The sequence below is a fragment of the Mercenaria mercenaria genome, chromosome 18 (genome assembly GCF_021730395.1).
Source record: "Mercenaria mercenaria strain notata chromosome 18, MADL_Memer_1, whole genome shotgun sequence".
NCBI classification, from domain to species: Eukaryota; Metazoa; Mollusca; class Bivalvia; order Venerida; family Veneridae; genus Mercenaria; species Mercenaria mercenaria.
In genome coordinates this window covers 7,429,157-7,454,396 of record NC_069378.1, presented here as the reverse complement: position 1 = coordinate 7,454,396, position 25,240 = coordinate 7,429,157, and the positions used below count along the sequence as shown (strand labels likewise).

The following is a 25,240-nucleotide window of genomic DNA, read 5'->3' as shown; positions in this document are numbered from 1 at the left end:
CGCTTGGCGCTCAGCATTAAGAGGATAATGCTAGGACTGGTCAGCCCGGTGTCAGTATAATGTGACTGGGTGGGGTATCATGCCACGTGTCTACAGCGTGATATTCCAGTGAGGCAGCACTATAAAGTTGGACCATGTGCTCACTGCCACACACACACACACACACACACACACACAAGGGAAAATATTTATTTGGAAGCGAAGCGCATAGTGAATCAATGTGCGTAGTGCTGCCCGATTGAGAAAAGCTAAATGAATTATTTAACTAAACTGAATACGTTTTCAAAGAGATTTTATACCGCAGAAGTATACCAAACATTAAGAATGATAACTGGAATAAAAATTATGACGTAACAAGTAGTTATTAGATTTAAAAATTAATAATAAATGGAACAGAAACGAATGATCTTCAATAGAATATTAGAACCAATTGCTAGGCTCGGAAAAGGTAAAATAGAAAATGGACATACATTTTTCAGTTTTGCCAAAACTGTAATTGCTTTATGCAGTAGTTAATGACTTTTGCAATACGAGTGTTCTTACATAAGTAATTTAAGTTTTGATTTCTGTGATTCAGCACAAATACATTAAATATGTTTAAGCCTTGTGCCAAGACCTTGCACCCATGTTAATATGATATACATAGGAGATAGAAATTTTGCCTGTGCTTGCGCCTATGCTCTAAGCCCCATCATTCTCACACTTGTTTTCTCGATGTGTTTTCTTTATACTTACTGAAAGTGTTGTTCGACAATTGTTAATAAACAATATTTATAAAGGATCTCGCGAACACGTGCAAAAGCGTTTTACTGTTGTAGTTTCATAACTATTCAGACAGGTGCAAAACAAGCATAATGATTGTCTGATAAACATGTAGAGTAAAAAAACTATTGACAAATAGCCCGACGAGTCAAAAAGGCATTGAAAACATATTATTTTTTATGATTTTTTTACCATTTCGAGTTTATTTAACAGAAACATCGTGTCTTACCGTCATTTTAATTTTGTATATTTGGCTCAGAATGACTCCATTTCATACACTTGTGAACTGAGCAGACTTCTGTCTTCCTCAATGACCTGCACATTTCCTGAAGTATACCTTTGATAAATTTATTACATTCTGTATGTTTTGCTAAGTATATGAACACTACAATAAACGGTTACTGCATGATGGTAGGGTAATGTTGGACTTGAACACAGGCATTGAGAAATATACAGTTTGATCAGATCTAAAGAAATATGATCAAACAATAAGCATCTTATTTTATCACTACTAGTAAGGCAGGTCAATTGTTCAAATCAAGAAATATTCACATCTATGAACTCCTTATCTAGAATTTTTTTCATGAGGTCCGGGCTGTTACAGTTCTAAATTATGTAAAGTCTATGCGTTTGCTGAAAAGAATGATTCCTTTGTCAAGTTTGTTTACAATAAATACTTTTTTGTAGTGAATATCCTTTGCTCTGGACCTCCATTTGACAATAACTACACTTCTGGAAACAGTTGACACACACGTTCATGTATTATTTAATTTTTCGTCGGAAACATATTTTAAAATTCGTTTAAATAATCACAGTATAGTATGTTTATCGTCAAGTCACAATATTATATAAATAAAATATCATCCAAGACGATAATGTACATTCAAATTCCCTTAAAATAGTATTTAATCAATTTTCCTCACAGGATCGGAATGATTTATCATACGGCTCAAATATATTGAATTATCATGCACTACATTTTTTCATAAAATATCATTACTGAGGATATAAAACATAATTCCTGATGATTAGGTCACTTTCATATTATCTTTCTTGGCTGATAAGAAAGCAAACATGAACTGTTTAAAAAAATAAAATGTCATTTGGTGCAGTCAATCAATCAATGATAAATTATTAACAATCTGTAACATTTACCTAGTTGTTTTGGCACAGCAATTACTTTTTCGAATGAATACAAAAGAAGGTATAAGAACATAATCCCTCTGTTTGGAGCAAGTTTAATCCAAACGATTTGCACAAAAATTGCAGGCACGGCAAATATGCAATGGATAAAAGATCTGAAAAACACATAAAAATGCCGATTTTTAATAGCAACAGATGTAAACGGTTTAACAGAAGTAACAATTTGCAATTGTCTGTAGAAAAAAATCATAAAATTAATTGGAAAAAATTACAGAAAAAAAGCAAACTAATTTATAACAGTTGCAAGAGCAGCCTTAGTTAATAATTGCATGTAATTTACTTTGCTTTCCCCCTTATACCATTTGCAATCATGACTGATACAAATGAGCCGCACCATGAGAAAACCAACATAGTGCATATGCGACCAGCATGGATACAGACCAGCCTGCGCATCCGCGCAGTCTGGTCAGGATCCATGCTGTCGCTAACAGTAGTTTCACTTATTACAATAGGCTTTGAAAGCGAACAGCATGGATCCTGAACAAACTGCGCGGATGCGCAGGCTGGTCTGGATCCATGCTGGTTGCAAGTGCACTATATTGGTTTTCTCATGGTGCGGCTCAAATTATAACCATTCTTCAGTGGATGACAGTTTACGAGAATCTATAAACAAAGAATTCGGAAGCTTAATGATGCTTGATTATTTTTAACTTATCTAATTTTATATAATATAATTATGCTTAGAAACATGGAAACATCAAAATATCTTGAGGTAGCTAGAAGTGCAGCACTGACGTAATTAAAAGGCAATTTGTGCATACGATGGGATTCTATATTTTGCGACCAGGAATGGTTCAATGGCTACAATATAAGACACACTATCAGCATAAACATTTAATAATTATTCAAAAGTACACAAGCATTTATTTTTATTGGATTATACCATCGCCTTCCATCGAATTTTGCAATTTTGCAGCATATTTTACGATATCAAAATTACCATCATAAAATATTACAAAACAAATCTACAAAGATATCTTGGTAAGAAATTTGTGAATGAAACATTAACTTTATACGAATAAACACTAAATACTTACAAAACGAGTTTTGTCGTACAAACATGTAACTTCTTTTCTTGCTTTAACTTCGAATGCGTTTGTCGTAACAACTTCTTCAATACTCCTATCACATGAGCCTGTTTATGGTCTTATGATACATTTTGAAATTTTGAGACACCTTATATCGTATTAACAATTTAATGATAGAAAACCGACCTTAATGATAACATAGTTTTTCAGTTTCAGTTTTATTTCATTTATTCCATGAGGCTATTAGCCCATCATGGCATAACAAGCATACATACAGATATGACGAACAGTGAAAACATATATATAATTACATACTCTTCAATGTGGAGAAGGTCTGACAAATATGTTTTGCAACCTTTTCATTTAACATAAATGATTTAGATTATGTTAATACAATATTTCTTTTAATGTATCAACTACACTTGTATAAAAAATATTGATATAGTAGACACATTCATTCTGATAAAATTTAAGGAATTATACATCTATAAATTCTGCATTTTTAGTGAAAAATGACGGTTATATGCAGTTGCATAACATTTATATTTTCAAACGATAAGGCCACACCAAATTGATAAATTGTTCATCGGATTTTTTTCTGAAAAAATTGAGGCGGCGAGCGAAAAAATAATTTAAATATTTGTATAGGTTTTGATAAAATCAGGAGCGAGCGAAGAGCGAAGAAATATATTTATCTTCATTTGGCTCTCGGCTGACTAATAAAAACCTTAAAATAGAATGCAAAGCCCTTTTAAATTGAAAAATAAGTCCCCAGGGATTGAGAAAATCTGACCTGCAGACGCACAACAAAGCGAATTCGTGAAAAAAAGATGTATTAACAGTGTCATACAATACACTGTAATCAAATAATGCATGCTTTTGAAAATGCTGTTAGAAAATGTGTAATAAACAACAATGCATAATATTACACCATACTTATCACATACATAATGTGACTTGAATATTTACTGCTATGAAAATGTAGCATTCTTAGCTGACTTTACAAAGTTTTTGATACATCAAAATTTCAAATACTAAGTTTTATATAATGACCAATAGCTCTGTACTTTCAAAGCTTCTGACTATCATGCCTTTTTTACTGGTAAAGCTCTAACTCAGAAAAGTCTCGCATGATGTCTTATTGTACAGCTCTTTTTCTAACTTTAAACTTTCATAACATATTAAATTTGTTGAAACAAAGTCTCCATTAAAGTCTGAAATGGAGATTAACGTGCATTAGCATTAACATTTGTCAACTAAATGATTGGAAAATTTGAAAATCGAAACGGTTCTGAAAACAATTCATAATGTAAATTCCTTACCCAACCAACTTTCGTATGCAAATGCTGATCATTTGGACAGGAAAAACAGAAAACAGATAAGTGACATGCATCAATAAGTATTTACCCTTACCAAAATAATGTAGATTGATGTTATCAAATAAATTAGTAAGCTTTTCTTCATCCAGTTTTCAATGAAATAAATCGATTTTTTTAGCATGTAATTTGGTAAACATTTGAAGAAAATGGCGTAACTGCATAAAAGGGAAACAACTTTAATGTAACTAAATGTAAGTGCTATGATTTATTATAGACGATATGTGCGTAGTCTGTATTTATTTTGATTATAACCCATTTGAGAACAATCTAGGACTTGAGTTATAAGCATTTATACACTTTTACGTCCGTAAAAAGTAGCGCACCAAAAAATTTTGGATTGATTTTTTTCAATGGGGCGAGCGCAAGCCAAAAACAAAAAAAAAAATTTTTTTTTGTGTTTCTGAAAATATACGAGCGGCAAATCCGATGAACAACTTTTTAATTTGGTGAGGCCTAAACACATTAATATACATATGCACACACAAAAAACACTAACTGTGGCTTTGCGACCGATCTTACCGAAACGAAACGTTAGAAAGGCTACTTATTTTAACATCAATAGACTATACCCACAAATTTATCAATCTTACAAAAACATATACTATTAAATAGTATAATACGAACCGGCCTTAATGTCAGAATATATCATTTACTGTCAGCCTTTGAATATCAGCGTTAACTCTCTAGCTAATATACATTAATGACATTTCCAGATTGCGAAGATCTCAATCAATGTAAAAACATTACACAATTACAAAAGGGAATACGATTTACTGATGTAAATCTTTAATTTTTAGTTGTACAATATTTCGATGAAGATTTAAACAGAAATCTTGAACATCACGGTACAGTCGTATCACCAACTGACGTTAATTCGCGAGAACGAGTTACGTGCGTTAACCTTTCACGTATTAACAAAAACGAATGACTTTGCACAGACAGAAAACATATTTCTGTAATATAATGCAACACCTTATGTTTTAATTTATTTCATCAAGTCTCAACATTTTACAATTTTTATTTTGAGCAAATGAAATGAAATGAAATGAAATGATCGCACTCTGTATGACTTGAGCAGTTACTTATGGGTCTTTAGGCATGTTTTAATATAAATTAACGAGAGATACATTTTCTTTTGCTTTACATACCTTGCGTTATTACCATGGCATGTGTTAAGGATTAACCTGGCGGGGATAACTTTTATGGACATGTACACTGTCCAGACACTTTTGAAGACGATGGGGCTTTAATCAATCTAATCAATATAACTCACCCCCCCCCCCCCCCAAGTTCTAATTATTTGTTGTTTGTTTGTCCAAAAGCTAACAGATGTATTCGAAATAAGGTCATTGACTATAACATTTATAAATGCATACAACCTATTTAGAATTAATTTAATTTTTGGATTGCACGTGAAAGTTTAAGACATGTACAGCGATCAAACCTGCATCTGATTTTTGCAGATGTTTGCTCAATCATTCGTTACATTTTTATCAAATGTCGTAAAATTTCTGCCTTGAAAGAATGTATTTTTGAATTACATGCCAATTTCAGCTGCATCTGCCATGTAATTGTTGGATTAACTTTAAACACCAACTTGCATTAATCAGTTATTCTGTAATTGAAGGCACAAGTATACAATGAGTTGCATAATCCAAAGGAAATGTAACGGAACATTTTAATGTATCTAGGTAAGTGAACAGTAGGCAAGTGCAAAAGCAGTGATGAGCCAAAGTTCGTAGCCAATATTGCTGGGAAAAAATCCCTTTTTTATTGCAATTTTCTGTTTCATGTAAATGAGTCATTAATGAGTGATTAAAATTCAAAATTCATGTGTTTTTTTATTTCCATGATTCACTGTTTGCTGCCAAAATTATGCCTTTTATTTAGAAATTATGGCTTCTGTTCAAAATGTTCTATCAGTGGTAGTTTGTGGAGTTATTTTGAGAACCGCACCACTCCTCCTCCCCGTTTCCGTTTTTGACTGAACTACCTATTTTTAACTATTGGAACATATTATAAATGATGACTACATTTTCACTCAATTTTAAAGTCAGTTTGTTGTCTCGACTCGGCCTCTCCTATCATATGCCTTTTTTGACGAAATGCTAGTTATAAGCATTATAGCAAATTATGCCAGATTTATATGTAACACCCTTTCATGATAAACATAGATCCTTTTCATACAAAGAGAGTCACATCGGACGCCAAATGCATCTTCTGTTAATTGTCATAGAGCAATCTAACCAGAGGGACCGAACGAGATAAAGTCTCCGGAACAGAGAGTGGGAAAGTATTTAGCTGAAAACCTGTTCGAGCCCAATTTGAGTGGACATCCTGGTTCATAAACATGCCTGGTGTATAGCACCAATATATGTGAAGCCCTCTTTCATGGAAAAAAATGCTGGCCTCTAGGTTAGAACATTACTCAGGGGAAACACTGAGTAATGACTTTTCTTATTGATAAAAAACAGTTTGAAACAGTGTAAGACAGCATTAATGTAAGTCATTTGTGTTATCAGTCGAAGTAATATTATAAGTGGCATGCATGTCTTACGTATATATGGGTCTAAAGCGTGCTTTTGTCATAAATATTCACAAGTTTTATACAAATGTGTCGTAATTTTATTAGCATATTAATTCAGTCATGCGCTTCTACATCTTGCATTAAATTACTAAATAGATATTAGAATAGCATTACTTCTTAACCTGTGTCAGTTTATCATATTGTTCCATGGCGCCATGTTGAAAAAGTCAAAAAGTATCACAGGATCTAAACGATTTTACGAGGACAGAAAGCATAAATTTTTAAAACAATATATGACTTCTTGATGGACGTCACTTTTGACCATTTACTGGTCTTTAATATTCTATAAATTTGAAACAATATCTTCAAGACATCCCACGAACCAAATAATGTGAAACTAAAGATGGCGTAAAACTGATTGCAGAAGTCGTAAAAGGTAATGAATACGGTTTTATTACTATAAGCATTGATATACCTTTAAAACGTGTTGATACTTGTGTAACAAGGTTATGTCAATTTTCAAGCAAATTCTACCACTTAATTGCATATTTTATTACTGTTGTAACGGTTCTTAAGAAAAGCATTCAAGGTATGAGAGACGTAAATTGCCTTTACTTCCTTTAAAAGGTATGGTCCGCTATGAATAGCTTTATTATGTTTCCCGATTTATGAGGGTTGATCCAGAAGTAACGTGTAATGTGCAGTTATTCATGGTTATATATTTGTTATCATATTTTATGCCCCCGCCATAAAATGGGGGTGGGGGCATATAGTGTTACCCCTGTCCTTGTGTGTGTGTGTGTGTGTGTGTTTGTGTGTGTGTTCGGGAAAGGGTAGTGTTCGTGTCCGGGCCTTAACTTTGATATGCATGGTCCGATTTCAGAATAATTTGTTACAAATGATAAGCATGGATAGACGATGTGCCGTGTGCAACAACCATTTCACTAGCTTAAAGGTCAAGGTCACAGTCCTTGATTGAACTTAGCCAATTTTCACTACATATATACTGATAATGTGGTCTTCGTGTACGGTCCATAACTTTGACATGCATGATCCGACTTCAAAATAATTTGACACAAATAATAAGCATGGAGAGATGATGTGTCACGCGCAACAACCATTTCACTAGCTCAAAGGTCAAGGTCACATTCTTCGTTTAACTTAGCCAATTTTCACTACATATACAGATTACTAAATTTTCTGGTTTTCCTACAATATTTTTTTTGTAAATAAATAAGGCCAAGGGTCCTTCTTTTAGTTTGTGAGCAGTACCATGCTTGTGACCTTTCTCAAGTTGCGGGGGCATCCGTGTCTGTGACACATTTCTAGTATTGTTTTTCTTTTCATTATAGTCATTGTTATGACTTAAATGTCATTTCTGTCGGATCAATGATAGTGTTGCCACACAGCAGCCTCCCCTCTAAAGCCTAGTTGAAATTATATAATAAGTCTTATATACCCTGTTGATTTATTTCCGTTATATTCATTCTTTTAAAATCACTTGCCTGATATCGCTGTAGTGCAAAACTTCATGCCATGCCTTTTGTTTCCATTAAGTGTGTTAGACTTCATCTCAGTGTTGTTATATTTTCTGGTCCTTCGGGATCATTGATTTCAACTCATATAGATTTGAAGATTGAATACTGCTTAAGCCGGTGCTAGGGGGCGTGAGCAGTGTTGCATTTTCCATTACTGCTCATGAACAGACTCAACCAAACCGAGTCTGCAATTTTCACTGTTTGCATTGTTCTCGGTGCTTCCGAGGAATCTACTTTTCAGATTATATTTAGAGATTCACCCGATGGGGATTACTTTTATTTACACTTTCCCGTGACTTTGGAACATGGTGGGGGGTAAGAGTGAGGTTGGGTGCACACCTTAAACCGGTTTAAGCTCCACAGTGGTGTTTTTGCCACTGATCGTTCAAAGGCGGTGCCCCACAGTGTTCCTGTATTTGTTTGTTTTGTCCTCGTGTGTTTGCTTTGTATGTAAGTGTGTATTTTGGGGAGGAGTGGCATTCCCTGTTTGATATTTATCCTTTGTTGTTGTTTTTTTTTTCACTTGGGCTTAAGAATTCTTTCATGTTTGGAAGTCATTCAGCTTGCTAACGGTAGATTGGTGGTTCTATCCAGGTGCCTGCCAGTGTCTGAAATAATGCCGAAAGGAGCACCTGGGGTCTTCATCAACCATAGAAATGTTAGGAAGCCGCCTTACGATCTTTAATTTTGGTGGTGTTACTTTAACCCTAACAAAAAAACCCATATATTTTCTTTCCTATTCTAGTATTTATATGGCACTTTAAATAATATTAGTATCTAAAAATTTCTTTGTTAGAATAATCCGTTTCTTATTTTAATCTATACATTAAGATCTGAGTTGAATCAGAATTGAATTTGCGTTTCCGAAATGTCTTATATATCAAATGCTGAAAAAGTTTATTGACTAAAATACTTGGAAATATATCATGTAAAGCTGGGAGATTGCAGGCAGGTATTATTTCTTTGATATCAGGAGTATCTTCGTTTATATTTTCTAATCATATATCTTAAGAAATACCTGCTCCACCTGACATGAGGATCAATCTAAATAACTTTAGTCTTTTATTAGATCTGAAGACCAGAATTTCCGATAAAAATGCAATATCAGCAAGTTATGACCTTCACAGTTGAAACAACCTAGATTAAAAGATCAGATAGTCCCGCCATTATGGAGCAAAGCGGTTGTAGCGATAGCATTGATGTATAACAACTTTTGATAAATTGATTTTTATCTTAAACCATATTTACTCTGTCAGCTGATGTCCTTTAGAGTACAGACTTTACTGTATATTAAATGTCAGTGTTCTTTCACTTAGATAAATTTTGTATATAAACATATGTATGATTTTCGTTAAAAAGCATTTAATGAAAAAATATTATGTTATGATAAACCACAGTTACTGCGGTTTCTGTGCATTTTGCTGTGGGGTATGAAAAAAAAAAGGAATATTTTTATTAACTACCAAGGCAGCAGTCTTTTAAGTGCCGTGGATGGATTCAGTGTTGTTATATATACCGTTTCTGTATGGCTTACTCGCATGAAGAATTTTACACCTAAGGGTGGTTTCAAACCTACAACGGTCAAGTGCTTATTTCTTTTTAACTTTTAATACTTTCTATACACTCATAAAGATTTTATTGTGTTACTTTCGACGAGGCATGCACATGAAAGCATTTAATGCAGGTTGTATACTTTAACAATTTAAACACTAACAATTTGGAATGATTGGAGAATTGACAAATTTAAAATATAGATAGACGTAAAACACTCTGCCTCCTATATCAGAAAGAAATAAAAAATTGTGGTTTTACAATCGTTTCGTTTTTGTTAAAGAAAAAAGAACATAAATGCGGGTATGTTACTATGTACCTTGGTATAGTGTTTGTAACGTGGCAAAGCTTTTCGTATTAAAATAGCCTATTTAAAAAGACCGGAGGTGCTGGCCAGTTCTAGCCTGTGTCTGATTTTATGCACGGAGGAACATCTAGGCCCTTCTGAAATCATCAAAAGCTGGAAAATTAGTAATATGACCTAAATTGCGTCGTTGGGACTCCTTATAAGAAACATTGGAAAAAAAAAAAGAAATATAACAGCTTGAATACAATGACATAAATATCCAGCCTTTGTTTTCTTCTCAGGTTTTGCAAGTTCTGTAACCATTAATCATTATATAAGCACTTGAAGACTGCTGGAAAAAACAATTATTCCAATCTTGACACATGTTGTCTACTAATTCCTCTCGGGTAATCAAACTGCTGAATTTGCAATTTGTTATGAAATGAAAATGCCGATAAGATTGCTGTCTAGTCCTATAAGCCATTCCTACAGCTGAAATATTAATACATTGGCTCTCGTAGCTCAAAAAACATTACTGCATATAACAACGATAGTACGATGCCGGCATTGATGCCAGTAGGATCCTGTATTGATAAGGTTGATTTTAAAAAAAAACAATTTATGTAAAACTGATTTTTAATAAACAAAAAGAAACTCGAGGAAAGCTAACCATACATTATCTTAACCAACGGCGATAATTTTTGGTGTAACCATCTCTGCACGTCATTTTCCAAAAACACGAGAAGCATTTCACCATAGATTTGCATTATGTTTGTAGCGTTTTTAGATAGCATTTCTTTTGTAGAATTGCACAGACAATACGCATGTTTGTTATATGAATAATTACGGCCCCTAATTAACTGACGCAGTTTATATTCATTTTGTTTAAAAAAATATTTGCAAATGAACATTTGAGTTTCTACATTTCGCAAATATGTCGCGAATCTGGAAGTTTGCTCCTGCTGAAGTACATTCTGATGATAAGGTGTCAGAGTAAAATGCTGCCACATGTTGCAAATTGCACGCAGCAAATATTCAATTAGGATATCACCTTGAGTGTAAGTAAGTTATACTTTATCTGTTAAAATCTAGACATTTCCCATTGGGAACTATTTCAAAATGACAAGAAAGAAATGATCATAAGCTGATTTTAATTCTATTATGTTTTCTCTTACGAAATAAATGATAAGGAAAGCAAAACCTTGTTTTCTCAGATTTCTCAGCAACCAGAAACTATCTAGGATAAGAACCGCCGAGAGGCAGCATTTAAGCTTAACCCTTAGCCTGCTAAATTTCTATAATGGACTGGTCCATCATTTAATTTGGGCAATACCATTTATTATTCGAAGGGGTGTTTACTGAAAATTTACTGACTGAATAGCGAACAGTGCAGACCATGATCAGACTGCACGGATGTGCAGGCTGATCTTGGTCTGCACTGGTCGCAAAGGCAGAATTACTGCCGCCAGCAGGCAAAGGGTTAATAGGTTTTTCTTCAAATTCTATCCTCTAAGGGAAATTCTTTGGTTAATATTATGGGATGTTGATATATGAGCCGTGCCATGAGAAAACCAACATAGTGGGTTTGCGACCAGCATGGATCCAGACCAGCCTGCGCATCCGCGCAGTCTGGTCAGGCTCCATGCTGTTCGCTTTTAAAGCCTATTGGAATTGGAGAAACTGTTAGCGAACAGCATGGATCCTGACCAGACTGCGCGGATGCGCAGGCTGGTTTGGATCCATGCTGGTCGCAAACCCACTATGTTGGTTTTGTCATGGCGCGGCTCATTTATCATAAATATTAAAATTAGATCAACCTTTATTAAGCATTTGACATTAAATCCCATTTAAATATATAACTACTCTATAATTATATTCTTTGTGTGAAACACTATCTTTGTGTGATTCATAAAAATGCTATTAAAGTGATTTTAATATTAAATATACATATCAAGTGTGCTTAGATGTGGTTTACAAACATTTAGGAAAAGATTTCATACAAAAACTAGTTCAGCTGGTTACTTGTAAGCTTTATAAGCATGTAGTGACGGCGGCGTTTTGTCTATTCAAATATGATGCGGAATATAAAATTATAGTTCATAGAATTTTGAGTGCGTTCACTACTACAAGGAAGTTGCAAAAAGATGATAATAAAAGAACGATAATAAAAGAATAAAAGACGGTTTGAATTTTTGATGTGATTGGATTTCCTTTTCTTCGAAAGTATGAATTTTAAGTTATAAAATAGTAAGAAATATGAGGTGACTCTGTATAGCTTTTTAATAATGAAATAATACAAAATTTATCTTGTTTGCTCTCTAAAAAATCAATGAAATGTTCAATATTGTTTAGAATAGTTGAAACACCTCGTTTTAAAAAATATATTTTCATAATCAACACCCAGTGGCCCATCAATAAGCATTAATAATGGATCGGAGACTAGTGTAAGGATTAATAATATACCTTTCTTTACATGAAAAATAATTAATTTACATGAATACGATTCGAAAATACATCAAGTGTGCTTGCACACACTCTACAGACAATGCAATTTTGAACAAAAAAGTCTTTACATTTTGGTATTAAGACAAGCTGTGTCTTTAATGTGTATAGATGAGGTAACTAGGAACATTTGTTTAATTAAACATGTGTCTTAATTACGTTTTAACAATCCACAAGTGGTATTATGAAACACATTTTATTATTTTGGCATATTAACTGAGTTTTTAAGATCAGGAGAAAAGAACAAGTCATGACTAGGAACTTTTCTGAAAATTTGAAACATATGGGTATAACTGAAACTCATGTCAGCGAGGTAATAAATCTTTTAGCCACCACTTATATGTAATTAGCCATATACTGTGAAACAAAAGCGTTTTATCAGCAGAAAACCTTGTCTTACAAACATTTAGAGCTGAACTCGATCATGATTTAGGAAAGAAAATCCCTCTGTTTGACACAAATAATTTCATAAAAAAGATATGGTTTATACAGTTACTAAAATATATCGTATTTGTAGAAACAGACTTAACAACTGAATGAAAAAAAAAAATTTATTGAGAGCGCAGTATCCTTTTGTTCTATCGTTTTCTGGTCAAACCGTATTATGGTAATCAGTCACAGATTAAGGACTTCTCAATGTATCTATATTTTTTAAGGCATAACATTCAGATTGAAAAAAAAAAGTTTCTAGATGTAATAACAGTATAAATGTTACATTCAGTCACGACACTTACTTTCATTTCTTAGCAGCACGAGGCCGTTTTATCGAGAACAAGTTTCTCAGACATATGTGCGACTTGTACTACATTTTTCTCAGTTTTCAACAAGTTATTGAGAACAAACACATCTATCATAATCACAAAAGTATGCTAACAGCATGATGTTGTCATAACTGCGAAATAATTGAAAACATCTTAGACTGGTGACAAGCATGGCTGGTCGATTGGGCGAGAAAATGGCACGTTTTCTTTTAGTCATGTCATTGAAAAAAAATGTTGTTTCGACCTGAATTCTTTTAATGGTTATGTCAGTCGAAAGTTTGCAGCAATATTTATATAACAAAGGGCAAAAGTTTTACGTTTTGTACGTGGTCAAATAATTTTGTTTTCAATATTGAAGCAACGAAAATCGTCATACGTTCAAAGATTTAAATGGGAAATACTACTAAACAGTTAAAGCTTTAATGGTAGAGGAAGACCGTGCAATATTTCATCACGAGCGGGCACCTTAGTAGAATAACCGACCTGCCGTAAGCCAGCTGCATGTCTTCCTCACATGAAGAATTCAACGCCCCGAATGAGGCTCGAACCCACATCGATGAGGGGCAAGTGATGTGAAGTCAGCGACCCTAACCACTGGGCCACGGAGGCCAGTTAACCTCGGCGCATGCGCAGACATCTATACCCGGATGTAAACTATGTCAGTGTCGGGCCGCAAGAATGATTATGTGGAAAAATTGTGAACACTTCGTAAAGCAAAAGCAAAAGATACAAGTTAAGTTCAAATTATTTTACCGAAATTCGGAACTACTGCATGCGGTTGGCTTTGTTGATTTTTTATATCATGAGATTTTTTTTAAGTATAAAAAAAAAAAACGACGAAAACACACTTTCAAGTTCACTTTTTAAAAATAAGTTTCGGTACTCCAAGAAAATTAGTGATTGCAAAGTAACAAAATAAAAATTAAATATAACAATTGCTATTTGCATTGTCTGAAAACGTAAATAAAAGGTATATATGCTTGCAATTCCATGAAAGGTAACTTTAAGTGACAGCATATTATTTTCACTTGTCAGGCGATAAATCAATATTCAGGTTTTAATTATACGCTACCTTATGGTTGATTCTATATACGCGAAACAAGTGCAGTATATGCATAGCATGTCTCACATTTTCTCTCTGTAGTCTATACTGCTAGACAACATATTTAAACGTGCACTTTCGCCAATTTCATTTCGTAATTAAGGTGTCGATGTCAACAGGGAGACCAATTATAGAGCTTAGCACTAACATTTGTAGTGTTGTGCTGATTTTTTTATCTTCTGGTGTTGTAGGCAGGCGCTTTCCTACTTCTTCTAATTGAAGTGACAGGCCAAGTGTTTGACTATAAACAAATGTGCAGAAAAAAGTGGTAACTTTAAAATCTGAAGGGTTTTTCAAGATGTTTTTCTCAAACATTATAAATAATTCCATATGGGTTTGACTTGTTTTACTTGTGATATTTGACAGTGCCTGCAAAAAACGAAACAAAACAAATAATAGCAACCGGTTTTCGCTTAGTTGCTCTTTGAGCTTCGAGTACAGACTGGTATCACAATTGTCTTCTCTTTTTAGTAGACATTAATGCATTCCTGACCCACAAAACAGAGTGTTAAAGATTACAGAAACCTTTAAACTGTACCAGTCTGAATTGAAATATGCAAATCAATTTTCTAACAAAAAGGCAGAAGTATTAGCTTTCTCGATAGATCTAACTGTTTGTTATCTGAATACAATTTGCTTCAAACTTTGCAGCACTGCTTAAAACAATATGGAAATGGAAATGAGCCGCGCCATGAGAAAACCAACATTGTGGGTTTGCGACCAGCATGGATTCAGGATCCATGCTGTCTGCTTTTAAAGCCTATTGGAATTGGAGAAATTGTTAGCGAACAGCATGGATTCTGACCAGACTGCGCGGATGCGCAGACTGGTCTGGATCCATGCTGGTCGCAAAGCCACTATGTTGGTTTTCTCATGGCACGGCTCAAATGAATAATGATCGTCCTCACCAATTTGATTGTATGTTTCCAAGTTACAGAATAATGTAAGAACAAAAACTGTTATCAGTATCACTGTATTTAACAAGCACCTGTTACACACATATTGAAATAGAGAAACCAAGTTTAAAAATAGAAGTTGATAAATACTTTCTTAACAAACATGAAACAATATTAACAAACCCTTCTTTCTGGAAAGTGCCGAGATTTCTTCTAGAATTATCACTTTTAAACTTTATGGTAATCATATTTTGTTTTACGTGTTATGATAACTAGCCATATAAAATATTGATTTGTTATTTTACTGTTCCATTTTAATATATTACCTTATTTTAACAAGCTTGAGTCATGTATTAGAAAAAAATGTACTGAAAGATCCTTCAAAAGCATGGGATGTACGCAACAAAATAATAATAGACTCGGTTTGATAGGTCTGTTTATGATAGGTATTTAACGTGCAACATCCATCACCGGCTTTAGCAGAACTCTTCTTTTCGTAATATTGAATGGACTCTGTGATAGCAAAGGACAAATGAGCCGCGCCAGGAGAAAACTAACATAGTGGCTTTGCGACCAGCATGGATCCAGACCAGCTTGCACATCCGCGCAGTCTGGTCAGGATCCATGCTGTTCGCTTTTAAAGCCTATTGGAATTGGAGAAACTGTTAGCGAACAACATGGATCCTGACCAGACTGTGCGGATGCGCAGGCTGGTCTGGATCCATGCTGGTCGCAAAGCCACTATGTTGGTTTTCTCATGGCACGGCTCAAATAATCACTACGTGAAGACATAACATTAAGAATATATATTAACAATCTATGGGCGAACTTAAATATATTTTTTATGTTTTCTCAAAATGGTTAAATGGATAGTGATATGTTAAGCGTAAATAAGCGTAAAATATATATTTTGGTTTAATTTCTGTAATCACTTAATTGTATAAAAATGTATCACGGTCTGATGAAAATGAACATAATTGCCTTTGATCGAATCTAAAATGTTAAAGGGTGAATTTATTGTGTGTTGCACAATATAAATCAAGGTGAATTGCCACACACAATGTTTCACTTTCATATCAATTTTATAATGATAAATTTAAACATTTTTGGGTACATAATACATTCATTGTAAGGGGGAACAGGCACATATAAAAGCAATTGTCGTTTGTAAGGAAGCAAAAAATACAGAAAATTGTGTGAAGTAATATTTAATACAGATGATGAATGCGAGTACAAAATCATCTATCCGACACATTCCCAAAACGTCAAACATTCTCATGTTTTATCTGTTTAGCTAGCAATGCTTAAAGTTCGTCAGGTGCCTTAAGAACGCCTACCCTAATCCTTGGGAGAGGCAAATGTTTTCCAAGACGTCTTGAAATACGTTAATCCCGTTTAGATGCTTGCTTATAAAGTTTACATAAAATCTATAAAATTAATACCGATAAAAATGGCGTCAAAATGAAAGCGTTGATAGCAAAATATAAGGGAACTAATATTATTGTCAGTGATCTTTTCTGTAATGTTAGGATAACCTCCCTTTAGTATTATAGTACGTGTAATGTAACTTATATATGTTTATGTCATTTTTTCGCACACAAAAACAGTGCACGCACCAGCTGTTGTAGATTTAGTACTTTCATTTTCGCTTTTGTCTAACAGCATTTTATTGAACCTGGCTCTTACTTTTTTATCCCACCATCATTAGATGGTGGGCTATTCAAATCACTCTGTGTCCGTGGACCGTCGTCCTTCCGTCCGTCCGTTAACAATTTCTCGTTAACGTATCTCCTCAGAAACTACTGGGGGGGGGGGGGGGGGGGGATTTTGACCAAACTTTGTCAGAATGATGTATTGGTACCCAAGTTGTGTACCCCTGAAAATCAGACTGGTTAAACAATATTTGAGTGAGTTATGGCCATTTTTTTATAATTTACATAGATTTATATAAGGAAAAACTTTGAAAATCTTCTTGTCCAAAACCACAGAGCCTAAGGCTTTGATATTTGGTATGTAGCATCATCTAGTGGTCCTCTACCAAGATGATTCAAATTATTTCCCTGGGGTCAAATATGGCCCCGCCCCTTGGGTCATATGGTTTATATAGACTTATATAGGGAAAAACTTTGAAAAACCGCTTGTCCAAAACCACAGGGCCTAGGGCTTTGATATTTTGTATGTGACATCATCTAGTGGTCTTCTACTAGGATTGTTTAAATTATACCCCTAGGGTCAAATATGGCCCCGCCCTGGGGTCACATGGTTTACATAGACTTATATAGGGAAAAACTTTGAAAATCTTCTTGTCCAAACCACAAAGCCTAGGGCTTTGATATTTGTAATGTAACATCATCTAGTGGTTCTCTCCCAAGATTGTTCAAGTTATCCCCCCGGGGTTAAATATGGCCCCGCCCCGGGGGTCACATGGTTCATATAGACTTATATAGGGAAATGCTTTTAAAATCTTCTTGTCATTAACCTACACCATTCAAATTTGGACCACATGTATAGTTTTGAGTGGCAAGATGAACCTTGACATGAATTGACCTTGATTTTGACCTAGTGACCTACTTTCACATTTCTGTAGCTACAACCTTCAAATTTGGACCACATGCATAGTTTTGTGCACTGAAAATAACTTTGACCATGACATTGACTAGTGACCTACTTTCACACTTTTGAAGGTACAGGCTTCAAATTTGGACCACATGCATAGTTTTGTGTTCCAAAATGAAATTTGGCCTTGATTTTGACCTAGTGACCTACATTCACATTTCTCAAGCTACAGCCTTCAAATTTGGACCACATGCATAGTTTTGTGCACCGAAAATAACTTTGACCTTGACATTGACCTAGTGACCTACTTTCACATTTTTGAAGGTACAGGCTTCAAATTTGGACCACATGCATAGTTTTGTGTTCCGAAATGAAAGTTGACATTGATTTTGACCTATTGACCTACTTTCACATTTCTCATGCTACAGCCTTCAAATTTGGACCACATGCATAGTTTTGTGTACCGGAATGAACTTTGATCTTGTGATTGACCTAGTGACCTACTTTCACATTTCTGAAGCTACAGACTTCAAATTTGGACCACGTGCATATTTTTTTGTTCTGAATTGAAATTTGACATTGATTTTTACCTAGTACCTACTTTCATATTTCTCAAGCTACAGCCTCCAGATTTGAAGCACATTTTCCAGTAAATGTTTTGACCTTTATAAGATTTCGGTATAATAAAATGAATATTGCATTCCAGAGAGGGTGGCGCCTCGGTCGATATTCACATATTTCGCGGTGAAAATTTTTCATATCACCGTCTCAGGAATGCAATATTTATATACTGTTTCGAACAGGTATAACAAGTGAGGCTTTAATTATATTACAAAATGAAAAACATAAATGGAAGACATTAGAATTTCAAATAACAAGAGAAATCTTACGTTGCCGTCATTATTTTGACGCTTGTCAACACTTGATTTTATATAAAAAATGTGCTTTTCCTCTGGCAGTTTTTATGAAATAATATTCGTATTGACTGATAAAATCTGAAATCAGATTGAAATGAACTAAGTTCCTTACATAAGTCTAGTCATAACGTGTTAGTCTACTTTGCTTTTTAGTTTCTACTTTGGTATCCATAGTACGGAGACAAGATGATTCTATAATAATTCATCTTTGAATCATTGCTTTCAGAAGTGTTAAACATGGAGGGGAGATTTCGGGGAGGAATGTTGTCCCTCGTGGTGTTGCTGACGTTTTTTATTGGTCACTTACACGCCCAGGGTGGTGAGTTATATGTTGTACTTTAATAAACATTTGTGTCGTCATACTCAAAATGGACCATAGATCTGGTGGACATTCTGTTAAATTTTAAATTGTTATTAATTTGTTGGATACAGTAAGTACCAGCATGTGAAACTTTGTGTATCATTTAAGATCATGGAACATTGAACTCTCCATGATGAAATCAAATACCAGTATGACGTCATATTTTAAGAAAACATTTTGATATGACGACACGCATATATATAAACAACAAAAATATACGCATCAGGAGATTTGTAACCATAAAAGGTAATAGATAGTTATAGATAAAGTACAATATACTTCTATTAGCATTATTTCAAAATAAAACAAATCAGTATTACAATGAAATTTAAAATTGAATTTCAAAGATTTGTAGTAAAGCATTTTGTCATAACCAATTTTGACGTTCTTGCAAATATATTTTGGCGTGCTTTGTATATATTATATCTTACTACTACTTGTCGTTGATCCTGAAATTACAACTGACTTTTTGTCATGTAAATGTTGTAACCCTCTTATATTTATATATGTAATTAAAAACTAATTGTGTGATACGTGTTCAATATAACGTTTTACGTCTTTTAATCAATGTTGTAAACTCTTACATTAATTTGAGATATTTAAATGTATTAATTATTATGTTTTTTAATTGCAGCTCGTAAAAAAGCCAAATATATATAACAAAAAACTAAATATTTACTACTTAACTTAGTAAATTTAGTTGTAGTTATTTCTCAATGTAGATATTTGTAGATCTAGGTAGATTAATTAACGGATTCTTAGTAAATTGTTGCCTTACATGTGTAACATATTTTCGTTTCCTATCATCTGTACAAAAATTATTGTTCATTTTCACTATTCAATTTTTGCAGATTATTTTTAATGCGCGCTCATCCACACCCTTTACTCATTGTCTTTTCTTTTATTCTGTGCTGCTTCTTGCGTTTTAAATTCTTAACCATGTGTCAACATTTTCCTCACAGTTAACTGGTATTTTTATTTCGCGATTTTCGTGATTTTTGCTCCTTTTCTTGTACTATTGACTGTGTACTACACCTTATGTTGGATCCTATGCTTATCGGGTGCTTTTGACTTTATTTGGAGTTCTCTAATCGGTTTTTTTCAAACTTATGACGTCATTTTACAGACTTTGGCGACTTTGGTGATCTACCAGACTTGGGTAAGAAATTTCGTCATAGAGCTATCCCTGTGTGTACACGATGCATGACATGAGCTCTGTTTACTTTATGTTACACTATTCTGTAAACATGCAACAGTCAGATTATTTTGAAATTATTAAAGCTGTTTTTTGTTATATTAAAATAGCTGCTAGAACAAAATTTGCCAACAAATTGTAATTTTAAGTGCTTTAAGAGAACAAAGGAGAATAATAGATACTTGGTACGCGATGTCAACTACATTTTCGTGTAAACGTGGAAGACAAACAGAAGGGATAACATGTTTTAACAAAATGCTTTTGGATATAACTTGATTTGTAAAGCTCTGTCGGAATAGTATTTCAAATTAATCCAAACACCATCAAGACAACGTTCATATGAAATCTTTTTGAATGCTACAGACTTTCAAATCATCCTTTGTTGACTGCCTTAAGTTTTAAACCTGACATCAAAGTTGCATGTATTATTCTTTACAATCTATAGTTTTAGGCATCTGGTTATGTAATGGAACTTTCTGTGTTAACTTAGGTACAGATAACTTTAGAATAATTATGCTAACCAACAGTTCATTCTTTTTGACCAGATGCCACATAGGAAGCATTAATACATTGCCATCATTTTCGTTTTGATTAGTGTGCATGACTGTGTTATTTGAAGTATGATTTCACTCACATCTCCACAAACATATGTGTGTTAATTGTGTTCCCAGATAGTATCATAACATAATATTAGCTCAGAAATTGTAACGGTGTAACACCCCCTTTTTATTCCTCCAATGTTAAGCAATCATCATAATGACTATCTCTCAAATATACTCCATTCGTCTTCTCGTCAATTTATTCCGAATGATTTTATTGTCGATTTTCATATATTTAATAATTTAGAATTGTCGAACACTTTATGTAGCCTTTTGGCCATATTAAAAGACTTGTATTTAACATATCTTTTCCTTAAGTTTGTTTTCATTCCAATATTATTTAACATTTTTAGATATAATTATTATAACGTCATTGTTTTTTTTAATTACACAAAATTAGTCACATTATCAAAATCTTACCATTATTCATGTTGAATGTGACGTTAAAATTTCTTTCTTTACAGGAATAGGTTCAAGTCCTGTGGATCTAGTTTTTGTTGTTGATACATCCAAGTTTTCAAACACTACTGAATCTCTCGATGAAGAAATTACAGTCAAAACATTTTTAACATCATTTCTCGAATCCGCTGACGTAGATTCCGGGGCTGTAAAAGTTGCTCTGGTTACATACAGCACACATCCAGAAGTAGTGTTCGATTTAAATAAATATTCTAAAGGAACAGACATGGTCGACGCTATGTTCACTGCTGATTTCATTCCGGGTGAAAGGAATACCGCAGACGCATTGGGACGCGTCCGTTCCCAGGTACTAGTCCGCGACAGACCAGAGGTTCCAAATGTTGTTTTGTTGCTTACGTCTGGTAAATCGAACCGCAATGAGTACCGCACACTGCAAGAAGCTGAGGCGCTCAAGTACGCCCGCGCAAATATGTTTGTTGTAGGATATGGTTTGGACGATAAGGCAGAAGAGGAAATAAATGAAATTGCAAGTAAACCTACACAAGAAAACACATTCATCATGAGTTCAGTGTATGAACTTGATATAGTGAAAGAAATAGTGTTTGCACAAATATTTACAAGTAAGTATGCTAGTTTTGTCCTCTTTGAGAAAATTAGAAAGTAATAAATCCTTTTGTTGTTTTATCAATTTACGTATTATGACTTAAAGAGTATTTTAAGCGTTTGAAATGGATTTGTTGCCATTATATAAGATTAATTAAGAAATCGTTTACGTTTATTGTTGCAAAATTTTCTGTTCACAGGGGCCGAACAAGCGTACAATTCACCTGCCGCAGGTAAATAGTTTGTCACACTTCAGTCAGTGATTTTGAAAAATTAATGTAACAAAATAAAATTAATCAAGCCTATCTCTGTGCGATACACTGTGTAAGGTGGTCTATAAGAAATGATATTATACATACGGCTGATTATCTTTCATAATATTATTACCTTAATTACGGAGGAAACCATAGGAAACTGACACCAATTAACATGTTTAACCCTTACCCTGCTAAATTTCTAAAAATGAAATCATACCTTAAAATGATCTTATTTAATCATACTTAAATGCCATTGCAGATGTATAATAAATATACCGTATGAGATGGATTCAGTGAAAACACATAACATTTTAACTATTTTTCCACACGGAGAATATTGGACACATTTCATGTAAAGGCGTAAATTTATATAACTCTTTGCAGGCAGTGAAATGCTGGATGTTGCTTTTCTCATCCACTTTTCTCATACTATGAAGAGACCAGATTTTCAAAGAGTCATAGATTTCATGAAAGCAACAATTGAGTATTCTGCCATTGATGATGACAAAGTACGAGTAGGTGCTGCTATGTTCCGAAAACGTGGAATTGTCTTATTTGACTTCAATAGTTATTACTCCAAAGACGAAGTTAAATCGGGAATCGACAAAATTAATTACAATTACAGGTAAAATGATATCTTTTGCACACAGTGCATTTTTCTTTTGAAATTGAATTACTGAAGTGTTGAAGATATCAATATTTTAATATTTTCCCGCATTTATTTCAACTAGGGGTATACCATTCTTTCCAAATAAATATTCAGAGTAGCGAATACGTTTTAGACCAACCCACATTTTAAGCTTTATACATGTATGCATGTCTGAAGCAAATATTTGTCTTAGTTAAGACATTCTGTGAAATGTAAAAATATCTTTGAAAGACAGATGAACCATAAAACCAATAAATTTTATATATAAAATTTTAAAGTGACTAATACCTACACATTACCACTGATTTTTGTCTGTGTAGGGCAAAGTCTGCAAGTATAACAGCTGGGCTGGATACAGTCAGGACCTCGTTGCTTGTAGACTCGGCAGGGGTAAGACGTAATGTTCCCAATCTGGTCATTCTGATAACTGATTCAAATGCCGATACGGATGTTTCTGGGACCATCAAAGCTTCAGAACAACTGAAAGGTTAGAATTAGATGTTTAAAAAGCAATCAGATTTTGCTCTGTGTCAATATGTCTTGATAGAGAAATATGCATCTAGTATGTCTAGTAAATGTGGAGCATAGTGTAACACAGTTTATGTGACTGGACCTACTTTGATTCATGTTCCAGCACACTTTAAACAACCAAATATAAACAGCTATGTAAACGGTGGTTATATATTCCGATGAGCTATGTGGATTTATGTCTTATATTGACAGCTGCAGAAGCAGCTACATACATGATGGATATAAATGAAATATATAGGAAGATTCTTTGCACGCTTATGATGCAACCAAGAGAAATAATAGCAGACCAGAAAATATAACAATACAGTGTCCAAGTACTTGGAGACATTATATAGCCACCACATGACACTTAAAGAATGTTGTTGGGTTAGTTAATGGTTAATGAAATATATACGACGATCCATTGCAAGCATAGAATGCAACAAGGCAAATCAATAGCACACTCGGTTTGACTAGGTCTTCCTGACGGAAGAGGGGGAGGACTCTATGATGAGCAGTGTTTAAATCCTACCAGGACTGAACTGTTTTGATATTTGTCTTCTGGCCTGTTTCGTCGGGCCCTTAAGGGTGTTTCTCTTGTTGCTCTGTCTTTTGAAAAGGCATTGAGTACATACGTTTTTGGTTCTTAAGGTTTGCTTTTTATATATTTATACACGAGCATTTTTGTGTTTTACATGCCATGCCTTTTTGTTTCCATTACGTGTGTTAGAGATTCACCTGGAGGGGATTACTTTTATTTACACTGTCCCATGTCTTTGGAACATGGTGGGGGTAAGAGTGAGGTTGGGTGCGCACCATAAGCCGGTTTAAGCTCCCCAGTGGTGTTTTTGCCACTGACCGTTCCAGGGCGGTGCCGCACTGTGTTCCTTTGTTTGTTCGTTTTGTCCTTGTGTGTTGACTTTGTGTGCGCGCGTGTGTATATGCTTATTGTTCGTCTTGTCCTTGTGTGTTGGCTTTGGGTGTGTGTGTGTGTGTGTGTTGTTCGTTTTGTCCTGATGTGTAAGCTTTGTGTGTGTGTGTGTGGTGCACGCGTTTGCGTGCTGGGGAGTACGTTTTGGGGAGGCTGCGCTTTTGGTGCGTGGCGCTCCCTGTTTGATATTTTGCTTTGTTTTTTTCGTGAAAGTAATGAAAGCGGCAATATCCGTCACCCCACCCCTCACCGTAGCACCGGCTTAAGATGTTCTATTTTAATGAAACTGAATGCTCTTTATGATCCCAAAGAGTCAGAAAAAGGACAATATTCCTGGTGTTCTTTATGGAGTAATGTTTAATAATTACTGCTGCAGAAACTGCTACATGCAAGATTGGTATAAAAGTAACATTCCCCGACGATATCTTATATATGCAGCTGCAGGAACGGCAAAATACACGAAGGGTATAAATGAAATACTAAGTATACCCCAATAAATTATACGGACATGTTATATGTACAGCCGCTGCAGAAACAGGTATAAACAAGGTGGGTACACATTAAACATACCTCGTTGAACTATATAGACTGCAATTTTATATTTTCAGTTGCAGGAATAGCTATATACATGGCTGGTATAAATGTAACATACCCCAATGAGCTATATAGACTACAATTTTATATTTTCAGCTGCAGGAATAGCTATA

The 25,240-nt window shown here is 34.3% G+C and overlaps 1 protein-coding gene across 1 annotated transcript in view; it reads left to right on the top strand.

The window, feature by feature from the left end:
* The window catches only part of LOC123538769 (uncharacterized), a 198,685-nt gene that overhangs the window by 66,506 nt on the left and 106,939 nt on the right, over window positions 1–25,240 (top strand). Inside the window, exons 2-7 of the mRNA XM_053530668.1 lie at window positions 19,235–19,327; window positions 20,496–20,528; window positions 21,628–22,203; window positions 22,387–22,419; window positions 22,828–23,068; window positions 23,413–23,579. Of these exons, the coding sequence (XP_053386643.1) occupies window positions 19,246–19,327; window positions 20,496–20,528; window positions 21,628–22,203; window positions 22,387–22,419; window positions 22,828–23,068; window positions 23,413–23,579 (1,132 nt within the window). The 5' untranslated portion in view covers window positions 19,235–19,245. The remainder of the gene's footprint in view (window positions 1–19,234; window positions 19,328–20,495; window positions 20,529–21,627; window positions 22,204–22,386; window positions 22,420–22,827; window positions 23,069–23,412; window positions 23,580–25,240) is intronic.